The following is a 22,564-nucleotide window of genomic DNA, read 5'->3' as shown; positions in this document are numbered from 1 at the left end:
CGACAAACAGAGACATGGAGATGATGATGAAAGGAACAGACGGAACGAGTTTCTCATGGCTGGGTTGGTCTTGTCTCAATTGACAACTGAGTATCACTCCTGCTCATGAAGCACACATAGAATACTGACACCAACACTAACACCACAGCATCATCTCAATCACCCGCCCCACGGCTTTCCAGGTGGTCAATGTCTCTGGGCGCTCCCGAGCGCTGAGATAGATAACTAAGTTAATAGTAACTTAAACAGAATGAATGGAGGGAGGGATCACTGGAGGCTACCCGTTCCCGTCCTGTCAGTGGATATGTATCTAGACCTCTGGAGGGGGACACCCGATGGCCGGATTGGTGGCTAGACTAGGGTCGATAAAGCCCAGCCTCTAGTTAGAGTGCACGTAGTGGAGCGATGATATTCCGATGGAGAGGTATACGTACAATCCATAACATGGTACATAGGATGGTTAGAGGCGGCAAGCTTGTGGTTGTGTTTGGCTGTTGGTTAGTGATAAAGCATCAGGATATGTTCTATGGAATCTAGAAATGCCCGTTTATGGCATAGTAGAAAACGATTCACTGCTGACTAGAGTAGGAAATCACAGGATGAACCTATCATTTGCTCTCTTGTAGCCCTACCACAACGCCTAGGGGCGCCCGCCCATGCCATTTAATTGAAGCCTCTATTCCAAAGAAAACTACGCTAAGAGAAGCGTTAACAATAATTATCACAGGAAGAGTGGCTGCAAAACCAATAGCCCGGGCAGTGGGATTTACAGTAGCTACTGAATGTAGTAGCTAGTACTGGTTCAACACAATGAACAGGGCTGGATTTGTTATTTGCCAAGTTGAACATGGCGACAGGTAAGGCTTCGTAATGAGGCAAGAAGGGGGGGGAACCTTTGAGATGGTAGAGATCAGAATTTTTCTTTGCCATTCGGTCGCCTCCGTATCTTTTTGACTCATGATGGTGAGAGACATTAGGTTAAGGTACCTACAAGAAGGTACAGCAACGATTCGAGGTTAAATTTTTGGCCTGCCAGTCATTGACTTACGGCGGCCTTCCAGCAGCTCCTCCACTGGACAAGCATACGAGGTTGGTGCCTACCCGCTACCTAGGTAAGGTTAGTTGTAGGTAATGGGTCGGGGCGTGCGTGCGAAGCCTAACTTAACGAGTCGGGTGTGGGCCAAGACATGGGGACCCTTGCTTGTGTGTGTGGTTGGCTTTGCAGTTGCTGTTGAACGAGCAGCAAAAAAAGCACCAGTTGTCGCTGGTTAACAATTGGTCTTGTTACTCCCTGTTGCTGGCCTCCTCCACGCAGTTCTGCAAGGGCAGCGGCTGGCTGCGTCTGCTCTACCAATCGTAAGCACACCATAACGTGCTATGCAGTTGATTGTGCATTGTCCTGCATGTTTCGCTGCAGCAATTCCTCACCGTATCCGCGTGCTTGTGCTCCCACAGCAGCTGCATATGATTACTATAATTGATGAAGCGATGGCCTCCAATACAACAAACGAAGTATCCGTATCCGTTCCTTTGTACCAAGATCGCACTCCTCCCACTGTGCAGATCGACGAGGGGTGGCAGCAGAAATGGGTGGAATAGGGGCAACCTAATGGATTAAAGTCCCTGAATGTGATAATTTGCTTACCAGGCCAAGGGTCTCTCTCTGTTCTGGAGCCATCTCTTCACCTGGGCTCTGTTCATCGCAACACCGAGCTACCGGTCACTGACCAGCAACAGCAAGCGAGGGTGCAGATCCTTAACGGCCACCAACCCAGGCTGTCAGGGCACGCCTCATCCTTGGTTGTGATATGTCAAGTCTAAAAGTTATTCCGCGCTTCTCTTTAAGCTACGAGTTATAGAACAAATTAGCCCGTTCTTCTAACCCCATCGTCTTACTCGCTAAGGCAGGAGAATGCCGGCGGAACCCCCCCCCCGAGGTACGCCGGCGCCGTGACCCCGGCCTTTTCGGTTGAGCCATGTAAATGAGGCCGACCATCCATACACATTATGTACCGTTTGATAATTGCGACTGGTGTCTTCTCCATCTTTTGTTTGCTGTTCCTTAAAGTAACCTAGACATTATTTCACAACTTATAAACCAGATCAGACGAAACATACCTGCTACTTCAATCAATTCACTGGAAAAAGATGTTATTCCCGTTGCATCAGACATGTCACATGGTCCTGCATGGTCCCTTTCGATTCAAATTGCTCATTTTAACTTTACTGTTTGTTCTTGTGGCTGTTGTTTGTATGTTTCTTATCTCTACTCTGTAGGCTGTGTACATCTAATATGCCTTTGTTCATCAAGTCCAGGAACAAGCGAGGTGATCCTTTGGCTTTCGTTAATAAGGGAAACTTGCGTTCGAACCATATATCATGATATGAAATATAGCTTCTTAGGATAGGCCCCGTACTTATCCAATACGCCCAGGGCACCGTTCTCGCACATTGACTGATGGCTAGTCCTGTTTTCACCAGCATCTTTCGTTCGGTCATTTACAGCAGAGTCTACGTTCTTATTGCACGGTCATAGGTAGTTGAGAACTTGTAGCTAATCACTTTTACCATTTCGCGCCCAGATATCCTATCATCACTCATATTGGTCGTCTAGACGGTCGCTGTCACCACTGGTAACTTCATCGTAACCAATTACATCCAATCCCATGGCCCAGGCGCTAGCACCTTCAAAGAACATTTAAACCGTGCCTTGTCATGATTCAACCGAGAAAACCATTTTCACATCAACGTGCCAATGTCATCATTGGCATGAGTGAGTCCATTATCCATACTACATAATCATTCTCTCGTGTCTCGATCCAATGCAGATCAACGTTCCTCACCCCTTGCTCTCTCTCTCTCTCTCTCTCTCTCTCTCTTTCCAGGTCCCCCGTCCCATCGGTGAGCCCCTGGACCTGGGGAATGAATGGGGTGACAAGTTAACAAGCTCCGATGGTCTTAATCTCAAGTCGGTTAGCTCATAGTCCATGCCCAGGGTCATGGTTTCTAACGTGCAGGGCGGTAGGAGTGGTGCTCGACTTCATTGTCTTGCGCTAAAATCTACTGTGATGCGATGTACGATGTTTTATGTGGTGGAACCTTACACTATACGCAGTACGTTCACTATCTATCATGACAACTCATATATTTGGTCTCAGGTTAAAGATGCGTCGTCATTTATAAAACAATCAAAAAAAGTCAAGACATGTATTGAATCCTGCAGCGTTTGGGCTGGATTCAACAACCAAACCATGAGTTGACCCTATTCACAGTTTTACTCCCTAGCCTGCACCTAAATCGTGGAAATGTCTTAGTGCCTGCAGGACAGGCGTTTCACCACGCTCATGGTTTTTGTTCTTTTCATCCTCCAATGTACAGCCATTCAACGTTACAATGACCAGCCGCTCTCGCCAGATGAACCACAACACCTTTTCAGCACGTTGTACTAATAGCGTTGGCGCGTTTGAGGCTGTTGAAGATGTGACGGTGTGTTAACAGGTCAATGCCGGGTGGGGGTTGATCGATGCGTGGCGTGGCTAGGTCGATAACCCAATCTGATCACTATGATACAGATCCTAGATAACTGCCCCTCTGAAGTCGTTACATAAGGGTTTTGTTCAGTGATACGAAGGACTATGCAGATTTGACGCAGCGATAGCTTCAGTTGAGTTTATCAAGCCGAGCACTCTGATGACTTCGAAGATCATCATCCCGAGCTAAGCAATTTTCGCTGATAGCCTACGATGACTGGGGTCTACGTCGAATAAGATGTGACGGGAACAGGTCAAGACAAAGCATGAGGCCTGAAGCAATTACTACTATGTGAGTAAATTCTGTATGTTTGGGTCTGGTCACTTGAGTCTGGGTGGGGGTTGGTTGCCAACCTCAGATGGAAGTTTCAGTAATTCGTCGGAAAACGTGATGAATCTAGAAAACCAATCACAGACTCGACTGATAACACATGATACAAAGAAAACTATGCTCTGCCAGAAACCTACTCAATGGGTCAGGAGCTGAAAGCCAAGCTCGCACGTTAGGATAGGGCTTCGGTCAAGTAAACGGGCTAGGATAATGGTTAGACGAACAAAGCTCTCAAACAAGCCCTTTACCGAAACTTTGACGAACTGTCAAGTGTCAGTCTGAAGCCCACACGTCGGTTAATTGGCTAGTATGGTTTGCGAGTTTCAACAGCGAGCATGCCAGGCAACCGATTCCGATTAGGCCTGTAGGGTCCGCTACGGCTCTTCCCTAGGGCCACAATATGTCATTGTATAGTGTTCTTTACCCTAGAGGAACTAGGAGTTGCAACAACGTGCTTGAGAAAGAAACGTGAAAAATCGTCCCTCAGAGTATGATCGGAATTGAGTGATGGCCCTAGCCACGTCTCGTATCGCCTCCCGGTGTTCAACCATAGTCTCCTAGAATATTCCTAGTAGCTGCCCGAGGAAACCTAATAGAAAGGACAAACTATCTCGCTAGGCCTTATCATACCTGGTGTTTATATTGCAAGCACCAATTGGCACTGAACGCTCACGGGTAAATACGTCTACTCTCTTCGTAAAGCGAGCGACTGTTGTACGCCACTGTTCTCAGAACTGGCAGCGTTTGGAAAGATGCTCCGAGTAGCTCACATAAATTCCAGTCTTTTCTACGAGCAGAAGAACTTATAGGATTTTGAAGGGCAAAGAATATGTCTTTGTAAGTACCTACCTATCCTTGACGATAGAAAGAAGTAGCTGTGATATTGCGGCTCGATGGGACTTGTGGGGTTAGCGTGTGGGGCTTCTGTCAGAGCTGCAGCAGGCACGTGATTCTGTAGTTCAAGGAGAGCTTGACGTTACAAGGAGGTTTATTAACATCTTCAAAAACTCATCAGACGACGGCACGAGTCTATCCACCCTCAATCCTTTGTGAGCAAGTATACTGGCATGATATCAGTCCTTGATTACAAACAACTTCGCCTGTGTCACTTGAAGTTCAGCTTCTTGACCCTTTCACCACACGGACCATCAATGCAATCAAGTTGAATGTGAATGATCTCCAACAACTTCCATAGTCAGCTTCTAGAACGAAATGACGTCTTTTGTATTTGCGTTTGCGCCCGTCTCCACCGGATCCAGGTTGTGATCCACTTCGATATGTCTCTAGGACTCGTCCTAGTAATAGCCCCTTTTCGGTAGATTACACTCTGGCTTAGTTCTATGCCAAGCGCACATCACGACATATTTCAATCTCCCTCAGGTGTCGTGGGTTTGTTCAAGGTCTAACCTCTGATCTCGGCGCCGATCATGTCACGAGCCTTGCTATCGCTGCTACGATGTGCCTAAGACAATCTATCGACTCCACCTCCACCATCCTCGTTGTTCATACCCCCTGGTCTTCGTCACACCCCAGCTTCCTCATAGGCAAGAGCCTCGAGTCAGCTTCCGAATACAGCGTACCATCACATGAAGCACGAAGCACGAGTGTCTCTCTCTAGCCTTCTGCGCCATTGAGTCTCAACGATGTAATGTTCATGTGTTGATCTGCAACACAACAGATCACTGACCTCTCTTGTCACTTAAAATCGTATGATAATATGACTTTGGCAAGTCAACTTGTTCAACGCCGATACTACGTTACAGCCCCTCAGGGCGTCGGAGATGAGACTCAACTCTGCTCCATTGTCTTATCTCGGTTGCCAACCCTAAAGTCAGTATCCGTATGATACAACAACGATTTAACACCTTTGCCTTGTACCAGGATGCACGACATATGGTTTATGTGTTGGCCGCAAGTGCTGAAACCACAGGCGATTCAAAACTTGTCAAGTACCTATACAGGTAACTGCGCAGCAAAATCGATGCACAAGCCCAAGTCCCAGATTTCATCTACGTTAGATCGCTCTGAAATACATGCTGTACAAAGATGCTGCCTATGCAGCTCGTCTGAATAAAGAGCGCCATGCTCGACGATATGATCAGGTTTTGACCGTTGAATCACCGAAAAATTCAAGCCCGTACGTCGGTATCAGATTGCAACTCTGAACATTCTATAGCACTTGTCTACATATATTCAAGGATATTAACGAAACATGCAATCTAGCCAATAGCAACTCTTTACAGAGTTCCAACGGATGCTACTGTGATCAGCGCAACCACAACCCGCCACCAATACCTTATGGACTTCCAAATATCCAAGGATCCCAGCTATCAAGATATCAAGGTTTCTCAACAACTTGCTGCGCGGTGTCCTTGTCCGCGTCTTCGGTCGCCTGCTTCTTAATCTGCTTCGGGTCTTCTTCTCCGTCACTCTCAGCATCAACTCGCAGACCCTGGATGCCAGCTTGTACTTCATCAACGAGACTCTCAAGATACTCCAAATCCCTATATCTGTGTCAGCATGTTTAGCGCTTAGCGTTGGGTAATGTTCCCTGCTAACCGTCCAACAAGTGTGACCGTGTTGTTTTTCTTGCCCCAGCGAGGATAACTTCCGACCTTGACACCCCTGGGCCCAACTTTGGCAGCCAATGTTGTGAGGTAGTCGGCAACACCACTCTCGGGAAGAGGCGTAGAGAACAGTACTCTATGCGTACCCTTCCCTTCAGGATCACTGAGACGTGGCAGGATGTGAGGCTTCAGCCCATCGAGAAGTCTCTGAACTGTTCCCGGTCAGCAGATAGTAATCGGCGCCCAGGAAAAGACTTACAAAGTCTAGGGATACCCGGCAGGATATGTATATTTCCGTTAACGACTGATACAGGAACCCAAAGATCATCGTGAGGGAAAAGAGCTTGCTTCTTAAGGTCCCGAGATTCATCAATTGGCAACTCAGCCATGCGAAGTTTTGCCCTTCTTGCTGGCGAGTCGACATCCCAATCAAACTTGGGTTGATTAGGATGAACCTTTGACATTAGCTTCATCTTGTCAAAGGTTTCTTGGTGTAGCTTGAGAGGCAGGTTGAAGGCCTTGGCGATCGATTGGTAGGTAATATCGTCGTGCCTAAGATATCAGTATACCTTATGTCAAAATGAGAGTAGTGAATCCTCACGTAGGCCCGATCCCACCACTGATTCATATTAGCTATTCAACCTCCACGTAGCGTCACCGAAGGACTTACCTAGTAACAACAAAGTCATAACGGTCACTCATTCTCTGGACAGCCTCCACAATTTCACCTTCATCATCCTCTATCACCTCGATGCGCTTGAGGTTCTATATCTACTTAGCATCCGCGCATTCTAAGCTTCCTATGGTCAGACCTACAATTCCGAGGTTAAAGCACCATTTGGCAAAATAGGCAGAGTTGGTCTATCTCGATTAATACAATGACTGGCTCATACTTCAATTACTCACATCAACTGTCTACGCTCATGATGTCAGTTACCCCCATTCTGTTTCACAGACAGTAAGATGTATTCAAAGAACTATACCTTTCCGCCCAGGACTTCGTCACCGATGATCAAACAGGCGGCTGTGGAAATGGTGCGCGAGTTGCGCTCGTCTGCCGATATAGGAGCCATGGTTCTTAGGGCGAATCGTCTGGTGTTGCCAACAACGGGAGCTGAAAGATGCCGGGTTACCTGAGAGATGCGTGAGAACATGGATGGTCAAAGGCAGATGCAATAAGAGAGCTTGAGAATCAGGTGATAAGGCAGATAGCAGGGTAAATATGCAAGTTCTCCCTTTATTGATGCAATGTTGTCTCGATTTCAACAGCCTGTAGATGACGTTAACTCGCTGCGCTAGACAACCTATGGCGGGACAATGTGGGGTCAAGTCAACAGCTACGTTAGTACTAACCTACTACCTTACTGTACCTACTCTTTGGCGGGGCATTGGGCTACGCCAACTTAACTCGACTGATAACTGCTAAACAGAGTTGAGGTATCAGACACAGCTTTGAAACTGCTACAAAGGGGGCTTTACCTATAATCAAAGTCGAGCCAAGCTTCAAAATGGTACATCCACTCATGCGTCCTCTTCTCCATCTCCGGTTCGCCCGCTGACATCCTGCGTTTAGGCGTCGGAATCGCGACTGTACACCTTCTCTGGAGAGTCAAAGGACCACCTCCGCAAGTTTAGACTCACTACTTCTCGGGCCAAGGATCCCCAAGCTGTTATATGTATGTACGTCTCTTTGTGATAAGACTTTAAAGTCATAGGTCTCCTTTTTCTTGCTAACCGTCCATCCTGTAGACCTGATCGATAAGAACACTTACGAAATCCGACAAGACGAAGACAAGACCGTTTATACTTCCCTCGAAGAAATTGGCGATGACCTCCCCGATCATGCGCCTCGATTCATCCTCTTGAGCTACCCCCTCACTATGGTATGTATGATCGAACAACTGTTAGGAATGCTTGACATTTGACATGATGCTGATATGAGCATAGGGCGATGGGCGCTTATCTGTACCATATGTACTCATCTTCTACCTCCCCGTTACCTGCAACGCCGAGATCAGAATGCTCTACGCTGGCGCCAAGGAGCTGATGCGCAACACGGCCGAAGTCGGACGAATTATTGATATCGAGTCAGCGGAAGATTTGGAGGAGATTCCCGACAAGCTCAAGTCAGAGTAATCGAGAATTGCTCAAAAGAAAGGCAACATGGCGTGGCAGCGGAATCCGTATATCATGATCTACATAAAAACGTAACTTGGAGTTAACTGCCTACTCATCCGGCAGCACATCCTGGGTGTCCAATCCCAACTGCATCGCAACATTCTTGACAACTCCTTGAAACGCAATGCAGGCGGGGCTATCTGGGAATGAGTCGAAGTAACTCTCTCCGTAATCACATGCCATCCTGATTCTAGGGTCCAAGGGCACTGATCCCAAGAAGGGAATGCCCATCTCTTCAGCCAGCGCACGTCCTCCCCCTGTGCTTGCTTTAAAGATCTGACTTTCGGTTGAACACTTGGGGCAGACGAAGCCGCTCATGTTCTCTGCAAGACCTAACACCCTGATGCCGGCTTTGCGGCAGAAGTCGATCTCTTTTCTTACATCCAAAAGTGATACCTCCTGTGGTGTAGTGACCATGACAGCACCATCGATCCCACTCTCCTTCAGGAATGAGTTTACACTGAGATGCTCATCGCTTGTGCCTGGTGGTGTGTCGACAAGCAAAAAGTCAAGGTCACCCCATTCCACATCCTTGAGAAATTGCTTGATCAGGCCGTTCTTCTTGGGACCCCGCCAAATGACAGCGTCGTCCCGGTTGGGCAGTAGAAACTGAATACTCATGACCGAGAGGTTGTCCATGACCCAGATGGGGGACCAACCTGTGCCACTGACATGCACAGTCTCGCCCTCCACGCCCATCATCTTGGGGATACTGGGTCCACAGATATCAGTGTCCATGATGCCCACGGTGCTGTCTGGATTTGTCGCGAAGGCGTGTGCCAATAGAGATGTAAATGTGCTCTTTCCGACACCGCCCTTTCCGCTTAGTACTAGGATTTTGTGCTTGACATTCTCCAGACGCGCCGAGATGATAGGGATATCAGGGTCTGGTCCCTTGGGTGCTGATGCGCAGATGGCCTGGTTTGGACACCCGGCGCATGCGTCCGCTTTACCGGCTTGCTCTGAATCGGGACCAACACAGTTCTGAGGTTCTGGGGCAACTAGTTGTGGCTTCTGTTTGATCGGATTGGCGAGGACATCGTCTACAGCCTCTGGGGCCTCAAGGGAGGGTGCCATTGTCTTTTTTATGAAGTGAGGTGAAGCAATAGAAAGTGAGTCGGAGGTGGCGACGTGAACTGAAAGCTTAATAATGCTAAAAATTTTAGGGTTGTCCTGAACAGCGAGGAAAAGAGTATTAAGAAAGAAAGAAAGGAGCGAGGACTAATTCTTCCTGATTGGGATCTGGATCCTTTCTAGAGCAACCTTTGAGAGAGTCCAGAGAATGTTGACGAGGTTAAGATAATCGTTGTTCCTAGGGTAAGTGCTAAGCGTTTATGTTGATTGGTTGCTTAGCAAGCGTCCGGCGATGTGAAGTAACGCCGCGGAATAACAAATGCCAATGAGTCAAGATACATACTATAGGTACATTAAAGTGATAAAGATCTACGAACATATTAACATTAGCTCTATGGGGGAAGCTGCGGAGGGTGAGATCACCTATACAAGTCTCCTATTGTTAAGCAAGCTTGGACCGTAGGCTTCTGAAAATATCTGATAGATATAGTACTTAAGGTAGACATAGAACAAATGCTTATCCAACGACCTACTGCTAGTACCTAAGTATCGACAACTTCGTACTACCTTATGTATACAGTTTAGCCCCTGTATCTTTGTTAGCGCGTAACAGCCCCATATCAGGGGCTAGGTATTCTATTAGAGTCTTTAAAATAGCTATATTTTTTCTCTAAAATATATATAATAATTAATACTTAGGTAAAAAATACTATTTAGTTTATATTTTTAAAATAAAATAGAAAATTAAATAAGTACTAAAGAGAATAAAGTTAGATTCCTGTAAGTAGGTACCCTGCTAATGGAAAAACAGGGGTTAGAGTGTACTAACCTAAACATCCACAGTACCAAATACTTCACTACTATTCATTCCCAAATGATATGGCTCAATGATACGGAACTGTACTGACATTCAATACTATTACTGATAGGTAGTGACATAGGTATGAAAAGCCTAATTGATCGCAGGTCATTCTGAGAACCGCCGCATCAACAATAAAAGACGTCTTCAAAGTTTCCTGCCATTTCCATTATGCCCAACACTCCATGGTTAGAAAAATTTTAGTATTACTATTTCAATTACTAGCTAAACTTAATAGATATACCCCTTTTTATATATATTATATATATTTTCTTAAATTAAATACTACTTAAATTAATTAAATACCCTTTGAGTAAATAATTTTAATTCTACTATAGTATAAATAAAGTAAAAATGGTAAAAGAACTTAGTAATTACTATAGTAATACTAAAAAATTTCCAACCATGCAACACTCTGAGAGCGCGCCGGTTATCGGACCGGCTAAGGGCGGTCGGTGATCTGCCCAAAACTTAAGACAGGCACCCCCCAAAAAAAAGCCGATCAGTGGCGGGGTTATTTCATAGGTATTTGTCTGAGATAAGATAAGCTCAGGACCCCGCGAAGATTTTATTCTGAGCTGATCTAGAACACCCTACGATACATCAAGATCTGCTTCCAACCAATAATCCAAAATGTCTCCTTCTGCTGATATTCCAGAGACTTCCAACTCCGCCGATTCCACGGTTCTGAGCTTGAGGAAATCCCTCTGTTCTGAGGATACCCCTCTTCCCATCCGTTTTCGTGCTCTTTTCTCACTGAAGCACGTTGCGACCACCTCGGATGACAACACTACAAGGATTGCGGCCATTGAAGCCATCGCTGCCGGATTCACCTCGCCTTCAGCCCTGCTCAAGCATGAGCTCGCATACTGTCTAGGCCAGACAGGCAACCCCGCTGCTGTCAAACCTCTCCGACAGGTTCTGGCTGATTTGAAGGAGGATCCAATGTGCCGCCACGAAGCTGCCGAAGCCCTCGGAGCCTTAGGCTGGGCTGACAACCTGGACATCCTCCGCGAGTACCGAGATCGCAAAGAGGAGGACATAAGCATTATTGAGACATGCGAGATCGCTATCGAGCGCATTGAGTGGGAGAACTCAGAAGAGCGACGAAAGGAAAAGTTGCGCCCTAGGTTTGTGCAAAGACATCTTGGGGTTGCCCATGATTAACATTTGTCGTCTAGTGATTTTGCCTCTATCGACCCTGCGCCCCCAATGCCCGAATCCGAACAGAAGGCCGAAGTCGAGGAGCTTGGCCACAAGCTCATGGATACAAATCTACCTCTATTCCTCCGTTACCGCGCCATGTTTGCTCTCCGAGATCTGGCATCACCTCCCGACCTGCCCACTGCTGTCCCCGCCGTTCTCGCTCTCGCTAAAGGATTGTCCGACTCGTCCGCACTCTTCCGACACGAGATCGCCTTTGTATTTGGCCAGCTTTCACACCCCGCTTCTATCCCAGCCCTGACTGAGGCATTGGGTAACGTCAACGAGGCTAGCATGGTTCGACATGAAGCGGCCGAGGCACTTGGCAGCTTGGGCGAGGAGGAAGGTGTCGAGACCACCCTAAGAAAGTTCCTTCACGACAAGGAAAAGGTTGTTCGAGAGAGTTGCATTGTTGCGCTGGATATCGCTGAGTATGAGAAGGGTGGAGAGGCTGAGTATGCTTTGATTCCCGAGACCGCAGGAGTTTCTGTATGATTTATGAGTACGCTCGCATTGTCGAGTTTCACGTCTAGTTGTTTTCATGCCAACTAAAAGTTAAATGTTAAATTAGTTAAAATAGATGGATTCGGGATTCTCACGAGTTGCCGCAATCGCAAAGGTAGATGACTGTTGATCCTTCATCTGCACCGCGCAATTGAACGTTGGTATACTTGACCTCTTCACGACCGCACTTGGGGCATGTTTCGTGAACAGTGCTATCGGTTTGCAAATTGTGTTTCTCAACAGCCTGGACACTTGACTGGAGCTTCTGTCTCAAGAAAGATGGGAAATCGGAGGGTTTTGTTTGTGTAACGGTAACTTTGGAACCGGTATCTGCACAACCTGTTAGAGATCTTGCCAAATACCACACCAAGCGTACAAACCTCGATTCTCTGCACCACAGCATTCGCAATGCAAAACATTTCGCTGGGTCCCTTTTGTTGCAGGCAACAGATTACCGCAGTCGGTACAAAAGACGAGAGTTCCGATCGCAGCCATTGTGAGTCGTGAGTGAGTTCTGCACAATTGGAGAATTTGGTCGACCACTTGCGCAACCTGAACAAATTCAGAGACAAAAAATCGGCCCAGCCATCAGAGGCTCAAATCGAAGGTTGCAGGGGTCTTCCGGAAAAACTGACGAGGCAAGAGTGGGTCATGACGGAATAGCCTCTGAGTGGTGGTGCGCTTTACGCACAGACCAGTAGCTGTCTCGAAAACATCCAAGGAAAGTCCAAAGCTCGCGAGGCTGATCATGTTGGTTTCCCCAGGCTTTGACCTCGTCATTTACATTCACGCAAAGCGGGTAACAATGCTTAGCTGCATTTAATCCCGTTGCTTTTTCAAACCAATCGCCTTACCGCGACTCCGACTATATGCTTCCTGAGAACATATTTCCTTTACACACGCGCTCAGAGCGTGTCTTTTGACCCATACCTGACCCTATCCTGTCAATATTCGATGCGCTGGTATCCGTTTGCTCCTTCCTTTCGAACCAAGATATGCGATGAACCGCCTTCCCTCCTGCGACAATGAACAACACGCAGCAGCATGGGGCAGACCCAAATGGGCAGTTTGCTCAAATGGGGGCTGACGAGGGCATTACTGCTCGTCCGTTCACACTCCAAGAGGCGCTTCCCTATTCACCACAGACATCAACCATTCCTCTCATTTCTGGTCAGTTATCACCGCTTCTCGATATATCTTCGCCTAACTCTCGTCAGACATCATCCCCGACCCCGTTCTAGGCTCAGGCTCCCCTGCGCTCCCTCTGACTGACCTATTTCAAACACACGACTTCGACAATCTAAACAAGGAAGCAGCGGGCCACAATCAGATGCCACGCAACGTAAAGCAAGCGGTTGACCATGTCCTCCAAGAAATCAAACCAAGCCAACGAACGCATTAGTATGATCACTATGCCGTGCATACTATGAACCACAATCTGACTGTCGAGTAGCAAGTTCACCACAATTTCAGGAATGAAATCGACCCCCCCTACCAGCAAGAGCCTGATTGATGGTTTGTCGCCGCTCACAAGAAATGTCTTCGATAAGGTTGGAGGGTATTTTAAGACGACAAAGCCGGTGGCTTCTGATGCCAAGCAGGTCAACGGTCAAGCACCTGGCCACCCGACTCCCAAGCAACGATCATCTTCAACAAAGTCACCGAATCCTCCACAACCGTCCAACTTGCCGGCGCATAACTCTAAAGCACACAAGTCAAACTCGGTTAGGATCGAAGTTGCGATACCATCTAAGAGACAGTTTGATCCTTCAACTTATGTTGACGTGAGCGATGCGCCTCAGCATGACTTACCAGTTATTCCAGTCCAATATGAGCAACCGCAAATACAGCCGATGGTGCAGTCTCCAGCCACAGCAGTTCAGCTCCCCATCCAAGCTACCACCGAAGCTAATCAGAATGGGGCATTTCGAATTGAGCTTCCCGCTGCTAACATCAATCGAGAAGAGTACATAGAGGTAGAAGCTCGCCCGGAGGACCCCCATCACCTATCGGTTCGAAAAGAGAGCCAACAAGCCTATTCTCATAGTCCAGATCTGATTGGAGAGAGCCTTGATCAGCGTCAACGCAGCGAGGCAGCCCTCCATGCGCTTGACAAGCTTGTGCGCGTTGTGTTCAACTCGGTAGGGCGAATGCTTGGAGAAGGACCCGGACAAGACGAAATTGTTGCTCTGACACCAGACCAAGAGGTTGCTATGACCGCGTCTTCGCAACAGAAGATGCATGGTGCTATTCAGAAGACAATTGCTCTAAGATGTTTCGACCGTGTACCAGTAGAGCATCTGACTCAAATCATCAAACTCAGTGATGCCAGCTTGAAGCAAGGTGAGAATCTGGAGGTCCGAGTCGATGAGACCTGGGGCGAAGATGCCGTTGATACATGGATACAGCAACTTTCAGACGTGGAAACAATGCTGAAGTCAGCTCGCACATGCCTGCGTATTCTCTCGGGCGGACGAGAAGACAAGCAGTTGTATTCAGAATCTGTTATTCAGAGATGCGCTGATATCTTCAGAAAGGTCACCGAAGACATTGTTATGCCTCTTGTGGAACTTCGGCCATCTGGACCTGCATCGGTTGTATTCAAGTTGCTTTCGAAGAACAAGAAGCCTATCACAGCTGTCTTCCTTTCTTGCCAGAAGTTGTTCGCCTTGTTAGCGGAACTTGTTACCAAGATCGAGTTCTCAGAGTCAGTGATCAACTCAATGGAGTACACCGCCTCCCGACTCATTTTCATGGAGAATGCATACTTTGAGAAGGACTCCGTCTTGGGAGTTCAAAAGTTTGACGGGCTTCGGTCCGTGGCAATGGACATGCTGTCACAGATCTTCTTGATCAAGCCTGAGCAACGCCAAGGCATCATCGACGACATTCTTACATCTCTGGAGAAGCTCCCTGTCGGTAAGCAAAGTGCTCGACAGTTCAAGCTATCCGACGGGAAAAACATCCAGCCTGTGTCAGCTTTAATCATGAGGCTGGTTCAAGCTAGTTCCGGGCGAGTGGATAAGAACAAAAATCGAACACGCAGTAAATTGATGCGAAATCTCAACAATAACCCCAATCACGAGCAGGAAGAAAGTTCCGATGAGGATGATCGCGCACCACTTGCAAAGCAATTTGTTTCATCGATTAAGAGTGAGGTACAGGGCGCGAAGCAACACGCTGTTGCTATCAAGGACCTTGAGATCTCTATTGCTCCCTTGTCTGATGCGGCGCAGCGCAATGCATCTTATGTGATAAGCTTCATCGTCAAACGTGCCATCGGGTCGACCAAATCTGGAGATACCCCTTACCGAAATCTTCTTGATCTTTTTGTGGAAGATTTTACCACTTGTCTTGATTCGCCCGACTGGCCATCAGCTGAACTATTGCTTCGCCTTCTGATGATCATGATGGTCCAGCTTTTCGAAGCACCCAAGACTGCTGCCCCAGCCAAAAACATGGCACTGGAACTATTGGGCGGACTGAGTGCTGCCATTTCCCGCCTCCGTTCTCGTGTTCAAAGCCTCACGAGTTCCTCCGACGGGACTGGCGGTGACGAGTTGTCAGAATATCTTGCCGATGTCGCTAATCAAGCTCTGGAACACAAAACTCGCTTGGAACAGTTGGTAGCTTGGACTGGGCCCTATCGTGTCGTTCTAGAGCATGTGCAGAGCAGGAGCGACGAAGATCCACACCTGTCTAGTGCCATATCGTTTCTCATTACGAGCTGGGCATCCCAGGTACATGTCGGCTACGACTCTTACACAGACGAAGATGACGAACGAGATGAGGAACTCGGACGTCTGGCATATCGACTGAGGATGATGGCTGAAGATCGGCGATGGCTTGCCAACGAATACACGTTTAAAATCAAGGCTGTGTCGACAAATCAAGCCAAACTTTCCTACTCGATCATTTTACTACGCTCACCACTATGTGAAGCCTTCAGTAAGATTCTGAACATTCTTCTTGGCTCTATGGCAAGTGACCAAGCGACAGTCCGAAGCCGCAGTCTGAAGAGCGTGAACCAAGTGCTCGAGACTGATCCCTCAATCTTGGATGCCGACAATACCGTGATTGACCTGATTCTGGAATGTGCTGGCGATTCATCAATTCAAGTGCGAGACTCTGCTCTGGGACTGCTTGGTAATTGCATGACGATGCGGCCACGTCTTGAGACGTCCTTGACTCCCATGATTGTCAATCGATTCCATGATAATGGCCTCGGTGTACGCAAACGTGCAATGAAGCTTACCCGCGATATCTACCTTCGCAATCCAAGCAAGGCACTGCGGAGCATGATAGCAAGCGGGTTGTTGCGTCGAGTACAGGATCCAGATGAGGGTGTCCGCGATCTAGCCCGCCAAATGATAGAGGAGGTTTGGTTTGCGCCCTTTTACCAAGACGACGGAACCGCAGTCTACCAAACTTCACTCAACGAGCACGTATCGCTTGTCATCCAGACTGTCAAGTCCGGTACGGTCACTGAAATGCTTGACAAGGTGTTCCGAACCATCCTGAAACCAAAGGATAAGTCTCTGGGTGGACCTTTCACAGTCTGTACCAAACTCGTTGCAAACATGTTTGGATTGATCGACAACCTCGATCCGGATGATCCGTCAACTCCGTCTGGGCGCGACGCGCTGCAGGTGCTTACGATATTTGCCAATGCTGATCCCAGACTGTTCAATTTCGAACAGATACGCCTCCTTAAACCACATCTTGCGAACTTCTCTACGCCAGAGGAGTTGGCTGCTTTCCGGCACGTGACAGTCATCTATCGCCGAGTGTTGCCCACTCTTTCCAGTGTTCATACCGAGTTTCTGTCCGAAGTACGCACCTTCTTGCTTAAGGCTATTACGAGAGTCAACCAACGGAACCCTCTCGACGATTTGGTTGCCTGTACTCAAGTTGTTTGTGGGTTACTCAATAATTACACGCCTCTTGTTTCTGCCCTATATTCCAGTATTCAGAAACTCGTTCAAATCCAGGCGAGGCCTATCGACCAGACGGCTACCACTCTTACCTATGGATACAGCTTATTGATTGGCATGATCGCAAAACATTGTAAGCTCGACGAATGGACTGCTTGGTTCAAATCGAAGTTGCCCACCTGGAAAGGAGAAACCGTTCCTATGCTCGCCATCGAGAAGCTGATACCGCTTGCTGCTCCTTCTAAGCCACTCGAGATTCGCAAGTCAGCACTCGACGCTCTTGGATTGATTTGCCAAGCATGGCCTCGCAACTATGTTGTTCCTAAATTGTACACCTTGTTTGATCAGGTTTTCAAAGAGCAGATACCTGGTCTTGAGGTGCTCATCTTGAGATCAATCAGAGAGTTTCTTCTCATGGAAGAAAAGCGATCCGAAACAGCGGCAGAAGCACCAGCTACAGGCAAGAAGAGGGAGCTGGCAGTTATGGGAGGGACAAGTTTTGACGATGTGGCCAGCGCCACCTCGCAGAGGTTCTTGAAGCACGTTTCTCGAATCGCAGTTTCAAGCCAGGGCGACAATGCTTTTCTCGCCACGGAAGTTCTTGGCAGCATTAACCGACAAGGCTTGACACACCCCAAGGAGACTTGTGTCACCTTGATGACTCTCGAAACATCGACTAACCGCAGAATTGCAGAGCTGGCTTTCTCCGAACATCGATATTCGCATGAGAAGCACGAAACTGTCCTGGAGCGAGAGTATGCCAAAGCAGTGCAATCGGCTTTTGCCTACCAACGCGATGTAGTAGAGGACACGCGTGGCGCCACAACTAACCCTTTCCAGTCCAAGTTACACTTCTTGATGGAGGTGCTGAAGATTAGCAAAATGAAGAATCGTCAGCGCTTTTTAGATAAGCTCTGTGGCCAGTTGGACTTTGATCTAGTCAAACTCGATATAAGCGAGGAAGTCCCGTCCCACATGGCCTTCGCACAATTCATCACCGAGAACCTGGCCTTCTTTGAATATCAGACCGTGGGAGAGTTGCAAACTACCGTCAATGCGATCGAAAAAATCGTGACGAGCACGGGCGCCCCAGTCGCTCAGGCCATCGAGTCAGAAGTTTTTAATGTCCGCGTGGATGCCCTGCAATTATCGGCGTCTGACACCCCAGCGAGCATCCCCGGAACTCAGGACGAGTCAATGGCTCTAGCAGCACCCGTCGATGGACAGCCCCCGGCAGCCCTTGCGATTGCAGCCAACGTTGAGCCCAGCCGTCTTCGTCAGCTCACAACGGCATCCATCATTCTGCTCGCAATGTGGGAGACACGAACGTACCTGCGCCGACTTTACGGCATGGGAACTAGCCGACACGATAGTAAGGCCAAAGCACTGGCTAAAGATCTCAACAAGACACCAGTCAAGGTCCAAGGAGTTCACGGAGATAAGGTCTGGGACGAGATTGAGTCTCATATGGCTGGTCTTCAGGATCAAGAGCGAATGATCAGGAAGTGTACTGACTTTGTTGAACTCCTCAACGTTGACAAGGAGTTCAAGGTCGCCGATGATGGCGAACAGATGGACTTGGGGCCATCGACTCCGAGCGCAGACGAGGATGAAGAAGGCGAAGCTGCTGCAGATAGGGGACGCAAGCGAAAAGGAGGACATACGCCTGGTGGTCGCAAGAAACGGGCGCGTTCTGACTCCCAGCCACGAAAAAGGGGCCGACCTCGAAAAAACCCACTGCCTGAGCCGGAGATGGATGCAGATCTTGGAGATGGAGACTGGGTTTGAGCAGACATTGAGGAACATGGGCTATGGAGTGATTTGGACTGTTTTCAAGCAAGTAACGAAAGTGACAGGGACAGGCGTTTGTCAGCCCGCGAGGGCGCATCGAAGAAAGCGTTTGGTGGGAAGATGGCTTTGGCCGAGGGGCATACATTGGTCTTCTGAAGTAAAAAGGCAGCCAAGAGAAGAGGAACGGCGTTTTGGAGCACTGTGGCTTTGCAATTTGATGATACCTGAGCTATAGCCACGAGGTCATATAGCTCATCTTTTGGTCGGACGGGAAAGAGATCAAGCGCAGCATACAAATGCATATCAGCGAAGCTCGCGCATTTAGGACCATTTAGATACAGAGACAATAATATGATAGCCACTGGATCTGGTCCCCTTGTGATGACTTGCATAAAAAATGGCTATACATAAATTGAGCATGTTTGGAAACAGTAGCAAAGGCCACTACACTGTGAAAGAAAGAAGGGAAACCCCAACCTCGATTTGGGAATGACGACGGCTTCCAGAAATGGGACTGTTTTATCGTATAATTTTCGAGTTAAAGTTGTACGACGATGCGAAAAGTTGCAGGTCTAAAAACAAGGAAAGGCGGATATAAGACGGAAACGAACATGCTATGTGAGTGCCAAGAAACAAGGCAATTGGATAAGGACATGCATAAATGACATAATTTTGATTGCTTGTCGCGGTAGTCAGATCGCCAAGGCATGAGCAGATCGGTCGGCAAAAGCTAGCCGGCTTGGCAAGGTCTAATCCCTGCGAGCATTAACGACTAATTCTCGCGTGGTTAATGACGACCCGCAAGCACAAGACTCTGGCGTCTACTCCGTAGTCTAGTCTAGGTGGCCGTGGTCATTTAACTTAAGTTAACTAGACTGCAAGTCGTTTACTAGTTGATGAGCCACGGACACAGCCCAGACAGCCTGCGTATGGGGGTGGTTGTTCAGTGAAGTGGCCAGGTGCACAACCCTGAATCGTGTACTGTAACTCGCTGGCAATCACCGTCTGGCCAAGGACACGAATACAGCCACTCTGCCACTCAGTCATGTTAGTTGGCGTTGTGGCTGCCAATGATGCTAGTGGAACCAGAATCAAGCTTATTGGAGGAGTTGGGGAGGCCTCTTGTTCCCTGTCGCGGTGAGACCTTTCACGGAGCTTGTTTTTTTGCCAGTCGTGAGGTCCCCTTGACGTGTTGTGCCGCTCGTAATAACCGGCCAGCATAGAACCCATTCCAGAGAAGGGAAATAAAGGGGAAGACAAAAGCTGCCCTGGTGACCTCACTTGCTCTAACATTGAGCAAGACCTGAAATCATTCAACAAAACAGAACAAAACCTAGGCCAAGCCCACCTCCCTCGAGTGAACTTGGTCCCTGTTGTTTCTCGAAACCTTGGCATCCCCATCTTTTGTCTCTTTTTTTCCCTTTATACTTTATAGTGCCGTGCCGCGCCGCGAGTGATACGCAACGCAGCCCAACTTACGGGACATACGGAACATTCGCATCAGTTGACCCACGTAAGAACTTGGACCCTAGTTCTTGGCGATGTCTTCCTGTAAGGTCCCCTTTCAGTTTCTTCACTTTTTCTCGTATCTATAGTGTCAATCATTGGTTTCTCTACCATAAGCCCTAGAACTCCTCCCGCTCTCTGCTATCTGCCACTGCTATCTTACTCACACACACACCACCACAGTCAACCACTTCAACATCAAGCGTCAAGCGCATACTCTCAGTCGTACCAGCACCGATCAGTCTTGGAATCCCTTTCGTCACGTCGAGTGGAAACGTCAAACACGCGCTCTCTCTGACGCCGGCCGCCTAGAACAACAAACCACACAAGAGGAGACAGCTGGCCAGACCTTGGCACACGCTGTCACCGAACCTGGTCGAAGCGGGCCAGCCAGAGAGTGGTCAACTGCAGAGACGATGACAGATATGAGGAGAAGCAAAGAAGGCGATTATGACCGAGAGAAGACGATCGGGGGTTCACCAATTGAGGGAAACGATGATATCCCCGTCTCACAGCGCTCGCTCGTCAGCGACGAAAATCAATTGCGAAACAGAAAACGCGAGGATATCCCAGCCGCAGCAGACAACAATATCGACCTCGAAAAGCGAAAACTTAAGAAACGAGAGTCTACAAAAATATTCCGCAAGGTCGAACCCAAGGAGCCATTTACCGTCCGGAACCAACTTCAGAGAACCTTTCTCAACTCATATATCAATATCCTTCTCATTGCCGCCCCAGTTGGCATTGCTCTCAACTACATCCATAGCGTTAACCGAATCGCCGTCTTCGTGGTAAACTTCATCGCAATTATACCCTTAGCCGCTATTCTCAGTTTCGCTACAGAGGAGATCGCTCTTCGAACGGGCGAGGTCTTGGGTGGTCTAATCAACGCGACCTTTGGAAACGCCGTTGAACTCATTGTGGCTATCCTGGCTCTCGTCGATGGGAAAGTCATTATCGTTCAGACGTCACTGGTGGGCTCAATTCTAAGTAACCTTCTATTGGTCCTGGGCTTCTGTTTCTTTTTCGGTGGCTTGCGACGCGAGAGTCAATATTTTAACGAAACTGTCGCCCAAACCGCCGCTAGGTAAGTGCCGCTACATACTGGTTGGACGAGTGCTAATTGATTTCACGTAGTATGCTCGCTCTCGCCGTCGCCTCAGTCATTGTGCCAACTGTTTTCGATCAAGCAAAGGATACACCGCCCGCTAACGTGGCCCGACTCTCAAGAGGCACAGCAGTTATCCTTCTCATCGTTTATGCCGCCTATCTCCTCTTCCAGCTCAAGACTCACCAGAGCACATTCGCCAAGGAAAGCCAGAAGGTTGCTGCAAAGCCTTGGTCCCGTGGAAGTGCCGGAGCTGGCGATATCCGACAAGGTATCATGGTTCCTGGTGCTCTTGTTGGCGGTGGCATGACAGGACGTGAAGAGAATGAGCGTTTGTCTGAGATGCTTATGAACCCTCACAGACTTCCCAAGGCCGAAGAGGACGAAGATGAGGAGGAAGAGCCTCAGTTACACTTCTGGGTGGCCATTGCCACGTTGACAATCGCCACCGTTCTGATCGCCCTCTGTGCCGAATTCATGGTTGATTCCATCGATGCTGTCACCAAGACTGGAGGTGTATCAGAAGAGTTCGTAGGACTGATCCTGTTGCCTATCGTGGGTAACGCAGCCGAGCACGCCACAGCCGTGACCGTCGCAATCAAGGACAAAATGGATCTGGCCATCGGTGTGGCCGTTGGAAGTTCTATGCAAGTCGCTCTCTTTTTGATTCCTTTGTTGGTTATTATCGGCTGGGGAATGGGCAATGATGCTATGAACTTGAGCTTTGACTTGTTCCAAGTTGCAACTATGTTCGTGGCTGTTTTGCTCGTCAACTACTTGATCGCAGACGGCAAAAGTCACTGGCTGGAGGGTTGGCTTCTCATCTGTCTTTATTCCATCATCGCAGTTTGCTCATGGTGTAAGTTTAGCGGCCCATCATGCTTCTTTACTATGTTTACTGACCACGCAATAGGGTACCCAACACACTCAGACGAGTAGTCATTCTTTTTCTTTTCCAGATCTGTACATTTATTTTGGA

General features: G+C 48.2%; 7 protein-coding genes across 7 annotated transcripts; 4 read left to right on the top strand and 3 right to left on the bottom strand.

Moving 5' to 3' along the window:
- Positions 1–6,199: 6,199 nt before the first annotated feature.
- Positions 6,200–7,582, bottom strand: FSUBG_5163 (3'-phosphoadenosine 5'-phosphosulfate sulfotransferase (PAPS reductase) FAD synthetase s; the record flags this gene model as incomplete). Its single annotated transcript, XM_036683230.1, has 7 exons — positions 6,200–6,365; positions 6,421–6,640; positions 6,688–6,980; positions 7,030–7,047; positions 7,099–7,193; positions 7,245–7,289; positions 7,412–7,582. 7 exons carry the CDS (start codon positions 7,580–7,582, stop codon positions 6,200–6,202), a joined length of 1,008 nt encoding a protein of 335 aa, XP_036539344.1.
- A 354-nt stretch (positions 7,583–7,936) lies between these two features.
- Positions 7,937–8,564, top strand: FSUBG_5162 (glia maturation factor beta; the record flags this gene model as incomplete). The annotated part of the gene is made up of 4 exons (XM_036683229.1): positions 7,937–7,939; positions 8,002–8,104; positions 8,178–8,311; positions 8,376–8,564. The coding sequence occupies 4 exons, from the start codon at positions 7,937–7,939 to the stop codon at positions 8,562–8,564; spliced, it is 429 nt and encodes a 142-aa protein (XP_036539343.1).
- A 90-nt stretch (positions 8,565–8,654) lies between these two features.
- Positions 8,655–9,683, bottom strand: FSUBG_5161 (nucleotide-binding NBP35; the record flags this gene model as incomplete). Its single annotated transcript, XM_036683228.1, has 1 exon — positions 8,655–9,683. One exon carries the CDS (start codon positions 9,681–9,683, stop codon positions 8,655–8,657), a length of 1,029 nt encoding a protein of 342 aa, XP_036539342.1.
- Positions 9,684–11,172: 1,489 nt separating this feature from the next.
- On the top strand, positions 11,173–12,237 carry FSUBG_5160 (deoxyhypusine hydroxylase; the record flags this gene model as incomplete). The annotated part of the gene is made up of 2 exons (XM_036683227.1): positions 11,173–11,669; positions 11,721–12,237. 2 exons carry the CDS (start codon positions 11,173–11,175, stop codon positions 12,235–12,237), a joined length of 1,014 nt encoding a protein of 337 aa, XP_036539341.1.
- Positions 12,238–12,271: 34 nt separating this feature from the next.
- Positions 12,272–12,741, bottom strand: FSUBG_5159 (DNA-directed RNA polymerase I subunit RPA12; the record flags this gene model as incomplete). Its single annotated transcript, XM_036683225.1, has 3 exons — positions 12,272–12,290; positions 12,342–12,576; positions 12,627–12,741. The coding sequence occupies 3 exons, from the start codon at positions 12,739–12,741 to the stop codon at positions 12,272–12,274; spliced, it is 369 nt and encodes a 122-aa protein (XP_036539340.1).
- Positions 12,742–13,271: 530 nt separating this feature from the next.
- FSUBG_5158 (cohesin loading factor subunit SCC2) lies at positions 13,272–18,968 on the top strand (the record flags this gene model as incomplete). Its single annotated transcript, XM_036683224.1, has 3 exons — positions 13,272–13,416; positions 13,464–13,647; positions 13,700–18,968. The coding sequence occupies 3 exons, from the start codon at positions 13,272–13,274 to the stop codon at positions 18,966–18,968; spliced, it is 5,598 nt and encodes a 1,865-aa protein (XP_036539339.1).
- Positions 18,969–20,512: 1,544 nt separating this feature from the next.
- On the top strand, positions 20,513–22,524 carry FSUBG_5157 (Ca2+:H+ antiporter; the record flags this gene model as incomplete). Its single annotated transcript, XM_036683223.1, has 4 exons — positions 20,513–20,522; positions 20,661–21,564; positions 21,615–22,444; positions 22,499–22,524. 4 exons carry the CDS (start codon positions 20,513–20,515, stop codon positions 22,522–22,524), a joined length of 1,770 nt encoding a protein of 589 aa, XP_036539338.1.
- Between the last annotated feature and the right edge of the window lie 40 nt (positions 22,525–22,564).

Source organism: Fusarium subglutinans, assembly GCF_013396075.1.
Source record: "Fusarium subglutinans strain NRRL 66333 chromosome Unknown NRRL66333_c0000049, whole genome shotgun sequence".
Taxonomy (NCBI): domain Eukaryota; kingdom Fungi; phylum Ascomycota; class Sordariomycetes; order Hypocreales; family Nectriaceae; genus Fusarium; species Fusarium subglutinans.
Note: the sequence above shows the minus strand (reverse complement) of the source record. Positions and strands in the feature narration are given on the sequence as shown.